General features: G+C 33.6%; 1 protein-coding gene across 1 annotated transcript; it reads right to left on the bottom strand.

Annotated features, from left to right (window-relative positions):
* Window positions 1-1371: 1371 nt before the first annotated feature.
* Window positions 1372-20369, bottom strand: etnppl (ethanolamine-phosphate phospho-lyase). Its single transcript, XM_056462243.1, has 13 exons — window positions 20187-20369; window positions 19710-19828; window positions 18747-18906; window positions 16789-16863; window positions 16300-16393; window positions 14818-14934; window positions 14355-14437; window positions 12166-12391; window positions 11600-11754; window positions 11286-11375; window positions 3699-3829; window positions 3527-3597; window positions 1372-3440 (listed from the first exon to the last, which is right to left on the bottom strand). The coding sequence occupies exons 1-13, from the start codon at window positions 20243-20245 to the stop codon at window positions 3342-3344; spliced, it is 1479 nt and encodes a 492-aa protein (XP_056318218.1). The 5' UTR covers window positions 20246-20369; the 3' UTR covers window positions 1372-3341.
* Window positions 20370-20557: the final 188 nt, after the last annotated feature.

Genomic DNA, 20557 nt, shown 5'->3' with positions numbered 1-20557 from the left:
TGAAACATACAAGTGTAAAGGTGTTTTTTATCTGTCAAAACCTGAAGGATAATGAGATTGTCTGATTTGTAGAGCCTTTTACTGGATTATCAACACAAGGAAGACACAATTGTAATAAATGTGTATTTATTAACAAAAGAATAAACAATGTTAACTAAACTGACTAAACGTACTACAAATGAAGTACATAGGTATGGATCATGAAGATGATTAAGTTAAGAATTGTAATTAATTTTCTAAAGACAAGCTAGAGTCTGATAAGGTAAACCTTATTCTAAAATAACAAACAACTGAGGAAGTTTTTGTTATTAATGAAAATCAGTTATAAACATCTAATTAATTAGAATATTTTATACTGAAATACCGGTTTGAAAAGTGGCATATTAACGCTTCTGTTGATGCAGTGGTTGGAAGAAGCTGGATCTTCCTGTAGCTCTTGATGCATGGAACCAGCAGACGTATAGGTCTCTTGAGTGTTCAGCTTTGAGAAGAATAAACCTGGAGATTTCTGGAGGAAAATCCTTTTGTTTTGTCTTGCAGACATTCAGTGGTGTAACACTTGTATTGAAAACCACACCACTACCACTTTGTGTATCACCACCACACACATTCTTTCTCTGGAAGGCATCATTGAAAAGATGCTGCCTTTCAAATCCAGCATTGTGATTGGATGATCCGGTGAGGTGGTCACTGGAGGGTGTCATTCATAATGTGACCAGCATTTGTGTAGTCATAGTCCACTGTTAAACTGTTTTTATATTTATGAGTCTTAAATATTTTCATATGCATAATTCGCTTTCCAAACCCCTTCTAGTTTACAGAATACCTTGTTATTCATGTGAATATATAAAGTCTAAACATCACTATGTAATGTTAATCTGTAACTAGGCATTCATATATAAACATTAATAAGCAGAGATTTATACAGTGGAGTATCTCATACAGTGCATAAAATATATACATGATTATTTGAATCTAAATGTATATGAAGTGAAATATTCCAGTCTGTGTTTGTGATATGGAAGTATTGTGATCCACGTGTCTCTCTGTGTCTGAGACGATGTATTAGAAGGAATGTTGATAAGAACAAGAAGCCGTTTTGCAAGTTCTGGCCTCTTAGAACCTTTGTCCTTCAGAAGAACAAAGGACAGATCTCCATTGCCACTTACTGATAAGCTTAATCAAAAGGGCCATAGTTTCCACAAGTTCCTGACTTTACCGCTGATCACTACAAAACTTCAAAACACACAGAAACAATTATTTTTTTGTTTCTCTCCACATCGTAAAGTCATTCAATTCATCCATGTTAAAGATACATTTTGCATTAAAAAACAAAGTATAGTACATAAACAACAAACACTGAAAACTGTATGGTGGTTCAGAATATTATTTTATTTTTATTTGTCTGAATTTCTCTCTAACATATCAAATTATTGGCCAAAAAAACATTATGATAGCTCTCTTGGGCCCCTTGCCTCCCCTATGTTCTCCACCCTCAATCTATCAAAAACATTTTATTGTAAATGTCACAGGACAGCACACAAGTTTCAAACATGGAATACCAAATAGTGCAGTATTGATAGCTAACCATTATCAACCAAGATTGCTTGAATCACATCCCGTCTCCTGGATCCCATTCTTTCTTGTCCACTTACTGCAACATTGCCTTCTAAATTTATTAAAGACTTACCTGTTGCTTTTGCATAAAATGCATAAAGTTTTTATTGTTTTGCAAATCAATGTGTGTAATGTTTTGCAAAAAGTGTGAAGCTGACAATGTGCTTACAGTTGGGCAAATCTAAATTGTGTGAAATTTTTTAATTGAGTTTTTATTTTTATTTTTTTTTTTATTTTTATTATACAAACTGTAACTTAGATTTTGTGAAGGGCCCCCGAGAGACAAGGATTGTCTCTTCAACACATGCTTCTTCCATGGCCTGGAGGAGGTGAATACAGATATAAATTTCTCAGTCATGCACTTTCCTCCGCCATGCAGAAAAATATTCCTCTATCGGGTTTATAAAGGGAGAGAATGCAGGCAGAGAGAAGTTAGAAAACCTTGGGTAGTATAGGACATGGTCGACTAAAGTGGCTGGAATTTATAATAAATAATAATAATTATATATATTAAAGTATTACTACTTGTCTATAAATCACTAAATGGCCTAGGACCTCAATAGATTACAGATATGCCCACTGAATACAAACCTAACCATATCCGAGTTTTAGGATCATATAAACTAGAAATTCCAATGGTTCAGTCAAAGCAGGGTAAATAAGCCTTCAGCTACTATGCCCCTCGCTGCGGGAATCAGCTTCCATAAATTATCAGATGTGCTCAAACATTAGGCAAATCACTGAATTTTACTGAATGTGCACTTTGCTACATCCGACAGATCACACTATAATGTCTTTCTTTTTTTCATTGCTTTAAACCCTGTTTTAACACATTTTAATCTGTCTTTAATCATTTTTATTCATTGTTGTTTTTGTTATCTTATACGCGTTTCTTTTATTCATGTTTATGTAAAGCACTTTGAATTACTATTGTGTAGGAAATGTGCTATGTAAATAAACTTGTCTTGCCTTGCCTAATGAACAAAATGAGTAAAAATAGTACACAAAGGTCATTTACTGCAATAATTCAAATACAATAAAAAGATCATTTTGTGTTTTTGTTGTGGGAACCAAGGCAATGTTAATTTCTGGGATGGTCTGTGAATACCACTACCACATTCTGCAAAACTCTTGAATTGAGACATATGTGTATGGTGAAACTAGATAACTGTGAACTGTTATCCAAGTCTGTGTTTTATTAAGGATAAAATAATTTTTCTAGTTAATTTTTTTCATTCTACATCACTTTGTTTCCATGTTCCCTTTTATCTAGAAGGTGTTTTCCACTCCATTACTGTAAGACAGGAGTGATTCTCCAGCTGTTTCACTGCAGCATACATCCGCAGAATCTGCTGAGTATGCATCTGCTCAGGTTTGTGTAAAGTTTAACTGACTGTTGCAAAACAAGCAATGTTGAAAGTGCATTTGCAGTGCCTAATTTACCATGGGTGTATTGAAACCTTTATCTGTAGCCTCTCCCTCAAATAACAAGCTCCGGCTTTGATAGTGCTTTATAAATCCCATGTAAAAGGCTAATACCATTCTCAGTCTTAATTATTCCACAGCTCATTATAAATCATAACACTGATAGCAGTCTTACTAGCACCATTAAAATATATGGCAAAGTTAACTTTATACAGCGAATTTGTACTTGTAAATCCATTAAAACGTGGAAACATGTCACAGACATAATTACAAGCAGTGTCCTTTGCTGTTTCATTAGATTAATTTCTTTTAGTTTTTTTGCTCAGAGGTATTGTACTGGTGTGCATGTGGCTGTTGCCATTTGGAGGATGTACAAGGCCATTTTCATCACTGGCATCCTTGGGACCAAAACATAACAGTGCTCAGTTATTTAACTCTGTATTTGTGTTAGATAAGTAGATAATAACAAAACCTAAAAGTTTACCTTTCTCTTACTGTGTCCAGTCTCAGAAATTCCTGCTTCAGGCCTTTGGAGGACCAAAGTATTTTCCAAGTCTAAAATAAAAAATAAAAAAAATTTAAAAAAAAACCAGAACTTACTCTGAGGAGTCCTGGAAGTTGCAATATTATCTGCCAGAAGGACAGTTTTAATCTACCTGTCAGAATTTGGTCAATCTTCTCCACTGTGAATTCAGCATCCTCTCTGGAAAAGCACATGGGGGGCTTGAACTTCAGAACGTTGCGGTGTGGACCATCAGCACTTAGCAGAATCCGCTGTTCTTTTAGCCTTTAAAAATAATTGTATTAATGCTTAAACTTATTTTACTGTTTTTTTTTACCAAATCTGTCTAATCTGACCACCTTCTCTCCATTTCTATATTTATATGATATAAAATTGTATTATTTGGATACATTATCTTATATTATTATTTAAACATTTACGAATAACAGATAATTTACAATATACTATATATTTTAGAAATGCCAACAGATGCAGCCATTCAACTGATGAAGGCATATTCAGTTACCAAATCAAGCTATGACAAACACCAACAGATATCTATGGTGGGTCAAATCCTGCCAAATAGGATGCGATCCTGGAATAACACCTATGTTGATCCTGGAATATCAGTCCTGTTCAATAATATTCTAAAAATTCTAATCCCTACCCCTGTACCTAACCCTCACTGTAATTTTTTCGCTAAATAATTAAAAGTTGGATAACAAATATGTAGAAACACATACAGTAACTCCAACTGTAAGCCTATTTTAACATAAACTTTAAACTTATCCCTCAAATCTAATTGGCTGATTGGACTGTTGTTCCAGGATCAACATACAGTTGAAGTCAGAATTATTAGACCCCTAAATTATTAGCCCCCCCTGTAAATCCCCCCCCCCCCCCCCCCAATTTCTGTTTAACGGAGAGAAGATTTTTTTTCAACACATTTCTAAACATAATAGTTTTAATAACTCATTTCTAATAACTGTTTACTTTTATCTTTTCCATGATGACAGTAAATTAATAGACATTTTTCAAGACACTTCTATTCAGCTTAAAGTGACATTTAAAGGCGTAACTAGGTTAATTAACTAGGCAGGTTAGGGTAATTATGTAAGTTACTGTATAATGATGGTTTGATCTGCACTGTAAAAAGTAAAGGTGCTTCAAGTACTCTGTTGAGGAACTTTAAAATGTATTTTAAGTGCCTCAAAGCTCTTTCTCTCAAAATGGGGTTCCTTAAGGAACCACTGACAGTCTTTGCAGTGCTTGCAGGACCCTTTTGCAGTAACTGGGATCCTACAAGCACTTTTTTGTCAATACTGAGGTTCTGGAGTCACTGTTTCCTTACACTAAGACCTCGAAGCACTTTGAAAGTTATTGGAGGAACTCAATTTTCAAAAAAGAGTTACTGAAAGATCTATGAACTTATATAATGGTTCCTGGTGGATCTCTCCTCTAAAAGCTAGCACTTAAAGGAACCAAGAGATTTTTTTTTTGTCATAATTAAATAGACAATTGTGGAGACCAGAAAATGAGATGGCTGTTCATTTACGTATGTAGTATTTACTTAGTTATTTGTGCTTTTAGAATGATATGAAATTTGGTGTTTGTTTTTCTTTTTTGTGTGGCACTCACTGTGAACACAAAATATCAATGATTAGAGTCTAAATGTTAACTTGATTGCAGTTAGGAGGCTGACTGGGAAATTGTGAAAAAATTAGAAAATGTAAAAAATTTTGGAGGATAAAATACAAATAAGCCACAACTGAGGGAAAAAAGAGACAAAAACATGCACAGGCTTGTACAATTATGAAAATGATAATAATTAAAGGGGACTAATTCAATTTTCTGTCAATTTTTCTGTCATTCAAAACAATAATAATAACAACAACAACTTCTGCAATAATAATATTAACAATAATAATAATAAATATTAACCTATTATTATTATTATTATTATTATTATTATTATTATTATTATTGTTGTTGTTGTTGTTATTTTTATAAAAATAGAACTACATAACACAGTTCTTCAAAAATCCTCTCATGAAAAATATTTAAGCTATTACTAAACTTAAGTATATAGGCTATGGGCTCTGGTTTATTAATAAAAAGTATTCCTCCAGTTTGTTTTGATAAACCAACAAAGATAACTTGCTAATGAATGCAGTATTGTGTACATTTTTATTTTTCTGAACTAAATGTTTTTTTTTTTCATCTGTTTCTTGGATTAATGATATGGAATTAATTGTGTTGGCAAAAAAATAAAAAATAAAAATTAACCGGAACTAACAAAATAATATAAACATAACGCGGACGCGCATCATCGTGCACGCGCAGGTGCAGGTCGCAGGAGCGTTTTCAAATATCGATTTGTAACGGCTCCTTTCCTCCATTTCGTGACTGCTGTCATCTCTATATTTTACAGTCTATGTCTCTAACACACGGAAGGTGAGTAAGTTGGCAAAATAAATATACAAATTAGATTAGAATTAGACGATTTGCACACAAATATCTACACTTACACGCATCATTATGTCGTGTAACCTGTTTTAGGAACGTCTCGCGAAGCGATTGCTGTTGTATGAGATTGGGTAAACATTATTTTGCGATAATAACAATCGGCTGGATATACATAATCACTCAAATTACACGTCTACCTCACACAAATATAAATAATATGATGTAAAATATTGATTTATGTCGAAATATTTTATTGTCATTGAACAAGAAGCTTCCATGAAAGCCATTGCAAGCGACCGTTAATTTCAAATTAAACAGATAATGTTATACATTCGTACTTATTAGACGGCTTTTTTCCACAAATATATTTATTTATTTATTTATTGTCTTCCCTTACATATACAGTGTGTAGCAAGTGTCTTGAGCAGGGTTGCTTATATTATTTTCTAGCCACAATGCTATCTAATATTCTTTCCTCATATTGTTTGTGAGTAATATTAGGCATTTGTTATTATTTGCGTTTCTTAAACAGTTACCTGTGTGACAAATTGTGTCTAAGTTATGTACTTAAATACATTTTTTATTCATTCACACAAATAATGTACATAAGGCCTGCTTTTTTCCTTCTCAGAACATCCACATAAACCCTGAAATTGTTCAGTATTCTCTCAAACAGCCGTTTGAGTCACCTCAAATGTAAGTATTTTTTAGGTAACTAACTGAATTGGAAATAAATGTAAAAATACTTCATTTAACAAACAATATTATTTGATAATCATTATCCAGCTGGGTAACACTGAACTAATGACATTAAACTTTTAACCTTTAAAGTGTCTAAAATCACTCACTTATTTTCTCATTTGCTTGTTTCTGATGTATTCATATTATGTGTAAATCATTGTGACAGATATAGACTAGAAATTTAAAGTTTGCTGTATCAAATCTAGGTAGCAGAGGGCCAGATTGAAATGGTCCGATGCTCTTCACTTGCAATGCAGATCATTTCTGGACAGCTTTCTACTTACTGCTGTGGACATGAAAGGTTCAGCAGACTTTTTGCTCTGAATGAATGGCTATTAACATGGTGTGAAGAACAAAATCTGCTCTTTATTAACAATTGGAATCTTTTCTAGGATCGTCCTAGGCTTGCCCATGCTGATGGGCTGCACCACAGCAGTACTGGAGCTGAATTCCTGCCGGACAACATCTTCAGGATGCTTTGACTAGTGAGTGAAAATCCACATTTTAGCCATGTAGACTTTTGCTCGTCCCACTTTAATCACAGTAATGCATATCTGGCTGACTCCATAGAAACTGTCTGTTCCTCGTATTATTAGATCAAGAGTTTAATTTACTATGTGTTCTAGAAAAAAATCTATTAAAAATCAAACCAGAAAAATGGCAAATAAGTGAAAATACTTTTTTTTTTTTTTACGTTCGGTCTTCTAAACGTCAGGCCACTTGCACCTAAAGCACGTATTGTAAATGAACAGACAACAATCTTAATGCACTAATAATCCTAATCTTAATGTCTTACTGAAACCTGGCTTAACCAAAATGACTACAGTAGTTAGTTTAAAACGAAGCCGCGTTGAACTTGAATTTAATTAAATTGTATTTATTATTAGATAAAGCAACATAGTGCTTGGGTAATGCATTTAAAATTAATAGTTGTTCAATTAAAATAATATTTATAAAGTGTCCACCAAATTATAGTTTTTTTACAGAGTAGTGAGTTAGTTAATACCACCTCACAAATAAACATGGTTTAAAGTAAATTAAAATTTTGTCATCATTTACCCACCTCTAATATGTTCCAAACCTGTTTGATTTTTTTTCTTTAGTTGAGCGCAAAACATTATATTTTGATTAAAGCTGAACATTTTTAACCGTTAAAAATAAATTATAACCAGTATAACAAAAGTATGGATTGTGGTTATAGGTTTTCTGTTTTCAGTTCAACAGACGAAAGAAACTTAAACAGGATTGGAACAAGTGAAGGTTGAGTAAATGATGACAGAATTTAATTTTTTGGGTGAACTGTTCCTTTAAAGTTGAAGTGAAGCACTCAGTCAAGTTTACATTCATTTGTAAATTGATTTCCAGTTTAGTGAAAATATAATAAACAAACTCGATTAATGTAACCATTATTGAAGAAAAGAGCATGTTTTACAATAGTTTATATTTTTAGAGCTAGGGTGCAGCTATTTTGGAATATCACTGTCTGATGTCACAAGGTTGGTTCCGTTCCCTCAGCTGAACAGATACAGTGGAAGTAATGGACTGAACACGGAGACTGGAAAGCCTAATTTAACACAATGCGTGAAGTTTTGGATGTGCATAACAGAGCTAGTGCAAATAAAAGCATTACATTTACAGTTAAAGTCAGAATTATTAGCCCCACTTTGAATTTTATTTATTTATTTTTTTTATATTTCCCAAATTATGTTTAGCAGAGGAAGGAAATTTTCACAGTATGTCTGATAATATTTTTTCTTCTGGAGAAAGTCTTATTTGTTTTATTTCATCTAGAAGAAAAGCTGTTTTTAATTTTTTTAAAGCCATTTTAAGGTCAAAATTACTAGCCCTTTTAAGTTATATTTTTTGATAGTCTACAGAACAAACCATCGTTATACAATAACTTGCCTTATTACCCTTACCTCCCTAGTTAACCTAATTAACCTGGTTAAGCCTTTAAATGTCACTTTAAGCTGAATACTAGTGTTATGAAAAATATCTAGTAAAATATTATTTACTCTCATCATGGCAAAGATAAAATAAAACAGTTATTAGAAAATTTGGAAATTAGGGAAAAAAATAAACAAGGGTGCTAATAATTCTGACTTGAACTGTATGTCCGAAACATAAAAATACATTTATACCTTTTTAAATTTTTCTTTTATTACCGATTGTTTGATGTGCTTTGGTCCACTCTCTGTTTTACGATGCCTGACTGCCCTCAATGTCTTTAACAAGATCTGGTACCTGACGTAATGGAGGCGGGTACTTTCACTTTTCACTATATAGCCCCTCACTTCTGTTCATGTTTAAACCAAACTGAGATCAGTGCCATTTTTCACTTTACAGGTTTTTTCGTGCTTCATATTCAATGTTGAAAGATTAGTGTAATCGAATCTGAATGTAAGTCACCGTCCCAGGCAGCGCTGCACCAGTGTGAGAGAGTAGACCAAAGCACATCAAATGAACAGTATTAAAAAAAAAAAAAGAAAAATAGTAAACATATTAAAAAAAAAAGTTTAGATTTTAGACACGAGTACCAGCTCTTTGTACCAGCTCTGCGATGCATGTCCACAACTTCACGCATTGTGTTAAATTAGGCTTTATGTTCAGTCCATTATTTCCACAATATAAGTTCATTTGAGGGAACGGAACCAACCCCGTGACGTCAGACACAGCGACATTAAAAATAGCTGCACCCTAGCTCTAAAAACTACAGTAAAACATGGCATTTTCTTCTAAATGGTTACATTAATAGAGTTTGTAATATATATTTTCATTAAAGTAGAAAACAATTCGCAGATAATGTAAACTTGACAGACTGCTTTACTTTCATTTATATATTTTAAAAAACAAGACCAACTTTATATTACCGCACCTTAACCACAGTACTTAAAGTTAAATTAATAATATGGTACAATGCACTTATTAAGTACTGTATATACATGTTTTTACATTGTATTATTGTAAAAACTTATTGTTGAGCCCTGTAATATTAATTTCTGTATTTTGAAGGCCACTTAAATTTAGTCCAAAATCAATATTTGACCTTCATGCATAATTGATTTAAATTTTTAACTCATATTTAACTCTTTATTTAATGTGTTTTAATCAACTAATGGTTAATTTTTAAAAAAGCTAATAACTACAACCTGAATAAAATAACAATATCGCATGTGCAGTACACTCAAAATTATAGTGCATTATCTGTGTGAATGAGTAGGAAAATATGTGGGGTGCACTAAGGAGGGAGTTGTTTCATACACAGCTTTTGTGTTGTCTTATTTCTGCTTGTGCTCAGATATTTGAGAGGTTTACATTATTTGGATTTTGTCTTTATTGATGTATATGGGCACTACAATAATTATATAAATTGAGACAATTCCTAATTTTATTGATGTTTCCTTTTGTTATTCAGAAATGTTCTGCATATCTTTTGTGAATATGTCTTGATAAGTAAATGGCTCTGGGAATATTGTGAATTTCCTTTGTTTTCATAACTTCTCAGGTTAACTACTTTTTAATTTACTTTTATAGGGACACCTCCAATGTGAAGCAGTGGACAGCTGAAGATGTTGCTGGCTGTTATTGCTAGACATTATTTAAATTTGATTATTTGCATTAAAATGTATATTACATTATTAATCATATTATGTGAATGTAATTGTGATGTATATTGATTAATAAAAGTAATTATTTATGAAAAATGCGATTGTATTTAAAAAAAATCTATAAACATGTATAGATAGAAAGATAGATACATAGATTGATAGATACATAGATAGATAGATGTCTATTGAATTTGTGATTAAACATGTTTGCACAAACCATAAATTAAGAGAGATAGGAAAAACAAGCATTAAAAAAATGGTGCTTCAAAGCACTCAAGGTGGTTCCTGGTCATTCTTAATAAGAGGGTTCCTCAGAGAACTGCTCCTTTTGAAATGGTGCCTAGAGGTTCTTTAGAGGGTTCCGCCAGCGTGGCAATGTGAAGAACCCCAAAAAGTGCCTCCATGAACCTTTCATTTTTACAGTGTTAATAAGAGGGTTCCTCCAGCAACCCTTGAAGTTCCTCAAAGAACTGCCCTGTTTTGAAATGGTGCCTAGAGGTTCTTTAGAGGGTTCCGGCGGTGTGGCAATGTGAAAAACCCCAAAAAGTGCCTCCAGGAACCTTTAATTTTTACAGTGTGTAGACAGTCGGAAAAAAAATTAGCTTAAAGGGGCTAATAATTTTGATGTTAAAATTTAAAACTGCTTTTTATTCTAGTCTCCAGAAGAAAAAATATTATCAGACATACTGTGAAAATTTCCTTGCTCTGCTGAACATCATTTTGGAAATATTTAAAAACAACAGGAATGTTGTTCCAGGATCAACTTATTCCAGGAACATGTCTAGCTTAGTGAAATCACACTAACCTGATTCAAAATTTGACAAAAAGTGTCTGCTTCCCTCTGTGTCTGACAGTGCAATCTAAATAGTTTTTTAACAAAACAATTACATAAAAAAAGTCTCCTTCATAGCATAACTCATTCTTACCTGTAAATAACATCCTGAGCTTCAGCTGTAGCAGGGGTCCTTTTACTCTGATTTTTGACTAGCTCCAACCCAACAAATAGGCCACGTCCCCTATTAGAATAAAATGTTTGATCAGCAGCTTTAAACCACCTAGCTTTATGTATTTCCAGACATACTTTCACCAGCACTATTCCAAGCGTACATGTCACAAACAACCGTAGGGAAATTATTTACATTGGACTAACATAAAGAGGCCAGGTCAATATTAACTGTATGCAACCATAGCCAGGTTTCCACTGTGGCACATCACTATTCAGAGGAGAAAGTTAACCAACCTCACATCACCGACCAAGGGGTGTCTTTTCTTCAGATCTTCCAAAAGCTGAGTCAGGTAACCTCCGACATGCAGGGCATTGCCTTGGAGATCTTCCTTCTCAATTACATTCAGCACCGCCAGCCCAATAGCACATGATACAGGGTTACCGCCAAACTAGATAGCACAAAGACAGATGTTCTTTTGCTTTTTGGTTTTGTTTAATAAAACATTATTCTACATGGTCTATATCTACTGCTGGTATAATTTTTTTCTTGTTGCGATTAAATACTGATTTTATCACAGTATACAGTATTATCACTGTGTGTGCCTAAGCTGCAAATAAACAAAAACAAAAAGATTACTTTAACAGGTAATAGTGTATTTTACAAGCTTTTTTATTAATACTAGTCATTTACTAGTTTACTAGTAATTCAATAGTTTAATAGTATATTGCTTTATAGTATATACATGTTTAGATTATGTTGCTAATTGATGATAAAGAACAATAGAAACACTTTACAATAAGAATATTTTTCATATAAGTTTGTGCCTGCCTGCCTGCCATTAACAACATGCTGTCCTCACTGTGTTGAAGTACTCCATTCCAGAAGACACGAAGCTTTCAGCAATCTCTCTGCTGGTGATCACGCATGACATTGGATGGCCATTTCCAATAGGTTTGCCCATTGTAACAATATCTGGTACAAAATCTTCTCCCTGTAGCTGGAAGCCCCAGAAGTGAGTCCCCACTCTTCCAAAGCCCACCTGGACCTCATCAGCAATGAAAATGCCTCCAGCGTTTCTCACATGCCTGGGGTACAGTGTCAGAGATGTTAACTAACTGAAATATGTCTTATGATTTAGAAACAACAGGAATATTATCAGCACACTTGAATGTAAAGTAATTATTTAACACAATTAAAATACTTATTAGTTTGTTAACAAATGTAAGAAATTATGGCATGAGCATTTTTCCCCACAACAATGCTTCTTGTATATAGTCTTATTAGCTTTTGGGAGAAGCCTGTGTCATTTCCAGTGTAAGGTCTCTATTTTAATGATCTAGGTGCAAAGTCTAAAGCGCATGGCGCAAAAACATTAAGGGCATGTCCGAATCCACTTTTGCTTTTTAAGGAGGGAAAAATACGATTTGCATCTCGACGCATGGTCTAACAGGGTTGTGTTTATTCTCTTAATGAGTTATTATAGGTGTGTTTTGAGCATAACGTACATTAAACCAATCAGAGTCTCATCTCCTATTGCCTTTAAGAGTCAGTTGCGTCATGCCATAGCGCACTTGCTATGTACATGGCAGACTTTAAAAGTGGAGAGAAAGTAAAGAGAGAGAGGCCAAATAGAGGAGGCTTGTCTTTATCCTCGCTGTAATTCAGTTCAATTCATCTTTATTTGTATAGCGCTTATACGATGTAGATTGTGTCAAAGCAGCTTCACATAAAAGGTCATAGTAAATAGGAACAGTGTAGTTCAGTTTGTAGTGTTTAGTTTTTACTGAATGCTTTACTAGCAAGGAAACAGTTAAATAGACTATCTACAGCGAGGATAAAGAACAAACCTCCTCTATTTGGCCTCTTTCTCTTTACTTTACTCCTTAACTTTGGTGGACAAGGAAAGAGTGTTGTATGCACTCCACTGAAGACATCCATTAGCCTAAATATTTAATTTAGTTTGTTAAGCACAAAGATTTGTTTCAAAACTATTTCTAAATTCAGTTCTAATTTCCAGCAAAAGAATAAATGAACAATAATAACGAAGTGTGGTCAAAAAACTTTGTTATGTCCAATCACATGCCCCATATGGTCCAAAACCTGACAGATAGACAAATCTAAGCTTGTTTTTATTAAAAAATATATAAATATACATATAATAAATAATAGAGAAGAAGAAGATGAAGATCTCCAGATATGTTTCAGATGTTTGCGTATTGCTGTAAATCCTGTGTGTTTTAAGCAATGTGTACACATTTAAGATGCACAACTAATGTGTTCTGCGCTGGATTTTAGACCAGTTTCAGCTGGTCTATTGCACAGTCTATTTCAGTTTCTCAAAATAGCAACCCGTCAACGATGCGCCCTAACACACCTCTATTTTAGACCGGAACACCCATGAGTCCACAAAGTGGTGCAAATGAATTTGCAATTTAAACAACGTGGTGCAAAACGTGAAAATAAGGGTTGTGTTGATCTGAAAATAGCAACACATAGCGCCAAACACGTTTTGCGCCGGGTGTATGACAGGGTTTCAAAACAACAAAACAAACAAACAAAAAAGGTAACACTTTATTTTGATAGTCCATTTGAGTATTAGGAGACTGTCTGCTTAATATCTGTTGATATGCTCCTTCAACAGACTATAAGAAACTTTGCAAGTACATGTCAACTTACACTAACTCTAACCCCAACCCTAAGCTCAACCTAACAGTCTACTTGTAATCTAATTAGAATTAGTTGGCATGTAGATGCAATGTAAATTAAATTCAACAAACAAACCATTAAAATAAAGGGACCAAAAAAAAACAAAAAAAACATTGTGGAATAAATGTAACTTTGAGTCAGAATTTGCTAGAGGTATGAATAATTTCAGGCTGAATGTAATTGACAGAATCATTACGTTTATTACAAATAAACTGAAAATTATTGGGTGAACAGCAGACCAGTAATTATGCAAAAATAATAATAATAATAATAATAATAAATAAATAAAATTAAATAAATAAATACAAAAAAAAAAAAAAAAAAACTAATTGTAGTTCTTACTGTGCTACTTTCTGGAAGTAACCCATTGGAGGAATGACCTGCCCTCCACAACTCTGTAGTGATTCAGCAATAAAAGCAGCAATCTGCATAGGAAAAGACCACATAATTCCCCTTGTTACTAATATGCTTAAGGTTCAACTGGTGCAATTTTCACTTTTAAAATTAACCCATGATGACAATAATTTAGAAAATAATTGATTGACTATATTCTTTGTGTAAAACACTTTGAATCAAATGTTCACATTTCAGTTATTCAATTCTTCATGCACCAACTGTTTGTTGAAGTAACTTTTCTTTTTATATATCTTTTTCCCCTCTCATCCGGGGTTTTATGAACTAATTCATACAGTTATCATTCTGAACTGTAATTTATAATTTTAAAAATAAACTTTTAATAATGGACCAGAGTTTAAAGGACAGTGAAAAATACAGATTTTAATAAATTTGACGGGCATTAACTCACCTGATGTCCCTTTTTATGAGCCTTTTCGATTACTTCCTTGACATTTTCAGCATAAGCAGTGGCAGGGTCTGGGTGGTCTTCACGATATTTGCCTCTATAGGTATCTGGACTAAGAGCCTGAATAATTATCAATCACATCTAAGAATAGTTGGTCAACTGTGCAGAAAAAAAATCACCTCACAATGCATTTTTACATTTTGTTTTGTTTTTAAATCGTAGTCATTTAAGAAAAACAAATATTTAGAAATGGATATAATTCATAAGCAGAACTGCAAAAATAATGATTAAAAAAAAAGAGTTCACAAACACAGACCTCTGTTTGGTATACAAAAAATGTAATAAAATGTAATAAAACTTAGGTCTAACAACAAATTTTCTTAGTTTGAATTAATTGGTTCTTTGTAGCTAATTCAATATGTACCCTAAACACAGAACAGTAAGAGGAACCTGAGCTAAACCCTTTCCACAGCATGCAGGCTATAAACAAAATACTGTAATGGGTAGTCTTATCACTATTTGTGGAAAGGTATTTCAACACCATAGCAAGGATTACATATAAGTCACAGGCCTCCTGAATTGTAATGCAGCTCAGTTTAAGCAGGGAGCATAATATTAGCATTAGAGGCCCCAAAAAAGGTCAAGCACTGTTAAAAGACACTTTCAATAAAAAATACATGCAAGTGGTTACGTATGCTGATGAGGATCAGTAACTTGAAACACAATACTGACTGATTACACAGTCAGAGTTCCCTACAATGAGGTGATGACTGTTAAGCTAGTTTACACACACATATAAATCGCACAAACATCAACAGACCTCAGAGGTGTCAATCTATGGATTCCAAACCATATCTATATACATTTTAATTTACAAATATCATGACATTTTAGAACTAGAACTTACCATGCAATGTCATAAAAAGGTAACATTCTTTGTTATCTTAAGACACTTATTGACACTTAGGTCTGTCATGGGCCATTTTAGGGTATCATTTTCAAGCACACAGTACATTTTAATTGCACTTACATGTAGTTAAATGTCACACCACATGAGTTTTATTTGAGGGGAATTTTTTTTCTCATGATTATACTATGCAAATATTTATTTGTTAAAAATATTTAAGAGGCAAATTGCTTTTTACTTTAATGTGGTCTCGGGTCAGTTATATAACCTTAATATAAATAGTCCTGAATATATAAATACAACATTTATGCGACACTGAAGATTAAAGAAATTTCTGTTTTGCCATTTAAGATACTTCATAAATCAGAAACAAAATACAGAAAACAAATTACAAGCTCATGAAATCACCATTTGACTATTAAAACAGAGACTACAAATAACATTGTTTAAACATTATTATTTTTAACATTATAATTTAGTCCTCTCTGAACTGTTTTGATTTTAAGAATACTGTCTAAGCACTATGCTAACCTTATGTCAAATCTAGTATGTCAAACATCTCATGTTTCTGCACTCACCACGTGCACATTTTGGCTCGGCTCTGCCCCAGCCATCTGATGAAACTTATATGGACTGATATCAATGAGTGATGACACATGACCATGGTAGGCACTGCAGGAAAAACAGTGAATGAAAAGCTCAGAGGAATCAATGGAACAAAGTTCCACCATGTTTGTGTGTTATCTTATCTTCTAATGACCTTTTGCTGAGAAAAAAATTGTCCCAGAAAAAAAAAAAAATACAATAAATCAGCCAAAAACTTTATTCAAAATTACCTGAGGTCCAGGCAATGTATTGTTTTGCACAGCTTTAGTTTTGCAGATGCTTAATATTTTTATAAGCAATAAGTTGTTATTTTTTTTTACAGTAAGACACAAAACAAGACATATGACAAGGTTAATATTTAAGCTGTGAGCTTCACACTTCTAAGAACCTAGTTACTGTTTAGATCTTAGTGCAGGCAAAAAATGAGACACAGAGTAACAGACATTGTGCTGTTGACTTACTTCTCCAGTGTGATGATGCCTTTGTGGCCAGTGTACTGCCAAGCCAGCCTCAGCGCCAGATCATTTGCCTCAGACCTATACATTAAAATGAAACAACTGATGGGTTTAATCGCATTACATCTACTTAGCCATCTATTAATTAGTTCTCCAGCCTCTGACGCTTAGACTGCAGCTCTGCGCAAGAAGTTTGGCCAGAAGCGAAATGATGATGCCCAACTGAGGCTGGTTTCTCTCAAGTTTTTTTCTTTCACTTTTGTCAATTGGTGAAGTTTTGTTCCTCTCCACTGGCTTGCTTGGTTTTGGGACTAGTGGAGCTGCGCATGGATGGATTTGCTCTTCAGTGTTTGGACTTTCAGCAGTGAAAATTAAACCACACTGAAATGAACTAAACTGACACCATTTCAATTTACTTGAACTTTTATGTTAAGTTGTGTTGACACAATCTAAGTGCTATAGAAATAAACATGAATGGATGAATCCATCATAAAATTCTATCAAGCCATTATTCAGTAATTACAATATTGCCATAGTGTGTTATTTTAGAAAGCACTAAAAAGTATTCTTTCCCTCTCCTTGAATACACACTATAAAAAAGCTGTGATTTCAAAGGTAAAAAAAAAGTAAAAATGCTACAGTACAAATCCGTAACCTGGTTAACAGTATGTTTCCTTAATATGTACGGCGAATAACCGTAAATTGACTTTCCCAGAATTCCCTGTATAGCACATCACTTTTTATGCTTTTTGTTCACATTACTATGGATCTTTTTAGTTGTTTCCCCATCAGTGATGTACATTAGAGATTTATGTTACATCTAATGTTGAAAAACAATGTTTATTTCATGACTTTAATTTTATGCGTGTTACCATACTGGTGTTTAGTAGCTGTGTGAATCACACTGAGCACCTTCTTTAAATTTATATACTTTTCTGCTTGTGGGAAAAGTTGTTTGTGATGAGCCACCTGCATATGGGAGTGCCAACGTGTCTAACTGTGTAACAAAAGATGTGTAGATGTTGGTAATTCAAAATACAGACATATTACCTCTATAAATAATAAAATACGGTAATTTACAGTAAAAATGAGAAATTACTTTTATGGTTTGTACCGTATTTTTAACGGTAATGTACTGGCAACCACAGCTGCCATTTTTTATCCTACATTTTAGGGATTTATTTTTTACAGTGCAGACAAAGCTCAGTAAATTCTACTCGTATGTTTCTGTAATGAAATTTCATCACCAATGGAGAAGCCTTATGAATAAAGGTTCTGCAGTGGCATTAGAATTAGCTGAATAAACCTTTAACATTCATCAAAACTTTTCATGCCAGAGTTTTTATAGTGAACCTATTATGGGTAATAAAAAGTAGTAGTTTAGTCTTGGGAGTCCCCAACAACAGACTTTCATTGTCTTATAATATGCATTTGTTTTTACCTAATTATCTCAATGACTCCTATATGATGTATTATTTTATAATAATAATTTACTAAAACCCAGATAAAGGAAGTGTTGAAGCAACAAACAGTTATGGTAGAATGTATACAGTACAATTTATATTTTCTAAGTCAACTCTTTCTTTTCAAGAGTATTAAAGTATGTACAAAGTCATAAACCGTAGGATGTTTTCATTCACATGAGGCTGTTACACACTGCATGAAATGTAGTTTTCAATACTCCATGACAGAGGCACTTTAAAGTAGAAAAGTTACTTTTTGTCATTGAAATGTTTTTAATTTGGGGAAGCATTCTGTGGCATTGCTGAAATATTCTCCTTATGGTAACATTGTCCTAACCTGTAGTTAGTGTTTTGCATCCACCTTGAATTTAAGTACTTTCAACAATTCCACCCATAGTGCTTTAAGTTGCAGGTGAGAGTGGTTAATATGCAATGACTAGCAGTCAAGATTTGTCCTCTCATAACAGGATGTGTAGGTATACAGATTGCTCGCAGACCTACCCTGAGTTGACAAAATAGCACACAGAGAGCTTTTCGGGAAGGGTGGCTTGAAGCCGCTGAGCATAAAGAACCAGACTGTCATGCAGGAATCGGGAATTGGTGTTGAGAAGCTCCATTTGCTTTGCTCCCGCACTGACAACATCTGGGTGGCAGTGACCCACTGAAGAACAACACAGAAAGAGCTCATTAAAGTCGAACATCTGAGATGTTGGCAACAGACTCGTAAGTTAGGAACAAGAAAGGAACAGCTAATAAATTAACTGAAAACAAGGGCAAAAGTGACCATGGAAAGAAAATGAAAATTTTGACACAATAATTTAAATGTTCCTAAATAAAAATGTATTTCTATTCAGAACATCTGCTTTTATTGGTAGATTTTAAAAATGCTTGATTATTTTAAATCTTAATAAGAATGAAATCTAGTTAAATACATGCTAAAGATATGTCTTTATTATTTATTTGACAAAGAAATAAATCGAAAAAAAGGATAAATGATAACGAATTACAAATTATAACGGTTGTATATTACCAAAATAAAACTAGATACCAAATAGAAAACTTTTTTGGCTATTTACATTTGTTCTAAGAAAAATGTTGCTATTTACTCATAATTTTACTTAATTAACTTTCAGTATATGCATATTTTGCAGGCTATTATGAAATTTACTGAATTGATTATGTGTAGATTTGTAATATTATACATGTAATTCGCATATTTAATTATCCTGTATAGCATGCAAATTAGAATTACATTAGATGTAATTACAAATAACATCTTCTTGTCTACTTTTTGCTCAGATGGGCAGGGCCCTTTTAATTTCTTGACATTTTTTAAGGCTGCTTAGCCTTAGGTCAAAAGAACTCCAGCGTTTAGGTCATGTGTGCTTTTTAAAAGTGTTTTTCCACAAATACATGTGTTTTTCCAAAATATCTTCAGTAAAATTCTACAGTAAAATTACAAACCATGTGCTACGTTGTTTATGCAGTCCAGGTATTTCTCATCTTTTTCGTTGTACATATACTGGCCCTTTGCTCGCACAATCTTGATAGGATCATGACCGAAGAACACTTTGCAGGATGGACTTCACATTGGGAAAAACAAGATAAAGAAATACTATTAATAACAAATAATAAATAATTGTGTACACCTTAATTGACTGCTGCAGTAATTTTAGGTTTAAGCATTTACGATTTTTTTATTCAGACACATATTCAATAGTCATGACAGGTTTCACACAGACGTGATCCAGATCAGTTTCATTACAAACCACAGACTCTTCTCAAATATCTTCAGGTAGGCATTATTTCAGCTGTGTGTCTTAGAAAGACTATTTTCTACTCTGTCCACTAACAAAAAAAAGCATAAGCAAATTGGAACCTTATCATAATTACCTCTGATAGATACTGAGAGTGACTGCAGTGACATTTCCTTATCCTTACCCAACATGTTTCTTTCGGAGATCTATAGTCTTCTGCTTATCCAAAGTTACCATTGCCATTTCTGGTGCTCACAAACACGTTTGCTGTGCGAGGCAGAAGGAAGAGTAGATGTGTGTGTGTATATGTGTGCGCAAGAGAACTGTCAACTCCATTAATGTACAAGCTACTGTGTGTGTGTGTGTGTGGGTGTGTGTGAGTGAGAGAGAGAGAAAGAGAGAGAGAGAGAGAGAGAGAGAGAGAGAGAGAGAGAGAGAGAGAGAGAGAGAGAGAGAGAGAGAGAGAGAGAGAGAGAGAGAAAGAGAGAGAGAGTGAGAAAAGGGGTCAGGGGCAGCTGTGGGTGGTTAAACCCAGTACATCAATATCAGTCATTA

Source organism: Danio aesculapii, chromosome 7, assembly GCF_903798145.1.
Source record: "Danio aesculapii chromosome 7, fDanAes4.1, whole genome shotgun sequence".
Lineage (NCBI taxonomy): Eukaryota > Metazoa > Chordata > Actinopteri > Cypriniformes > Danionidae > Danio > Danio aesculapii.
This window is presented reverse-complemented; position numbering and strand designations above follow the sequence as displayed.

Bases quoted from the DNA above. Each gene is read 5' to 3' on its own strand.
- etnppl (XM_056462243.1), bottom strand. From the start codon at position 20,245: ATGGCAATGGTAACTTTGGATAAGCAGAAGACTATAGATCTCCGAAAG. The intron at 19,829-20,186 runs GTAAGGATAAGG...CCCAATGTGAAG, and splicing joins CTCCGAAAGAAACATGTTGG to TCCATCCTGCAAAGTGTTCT. The intron at 16,394-16,788 runs GTAAGTCAACAG...TTTTTCCTGCAG, and splicing joins GGCATCATCACACTGGAGAA to TGCCTACCATGGTCATGTGT.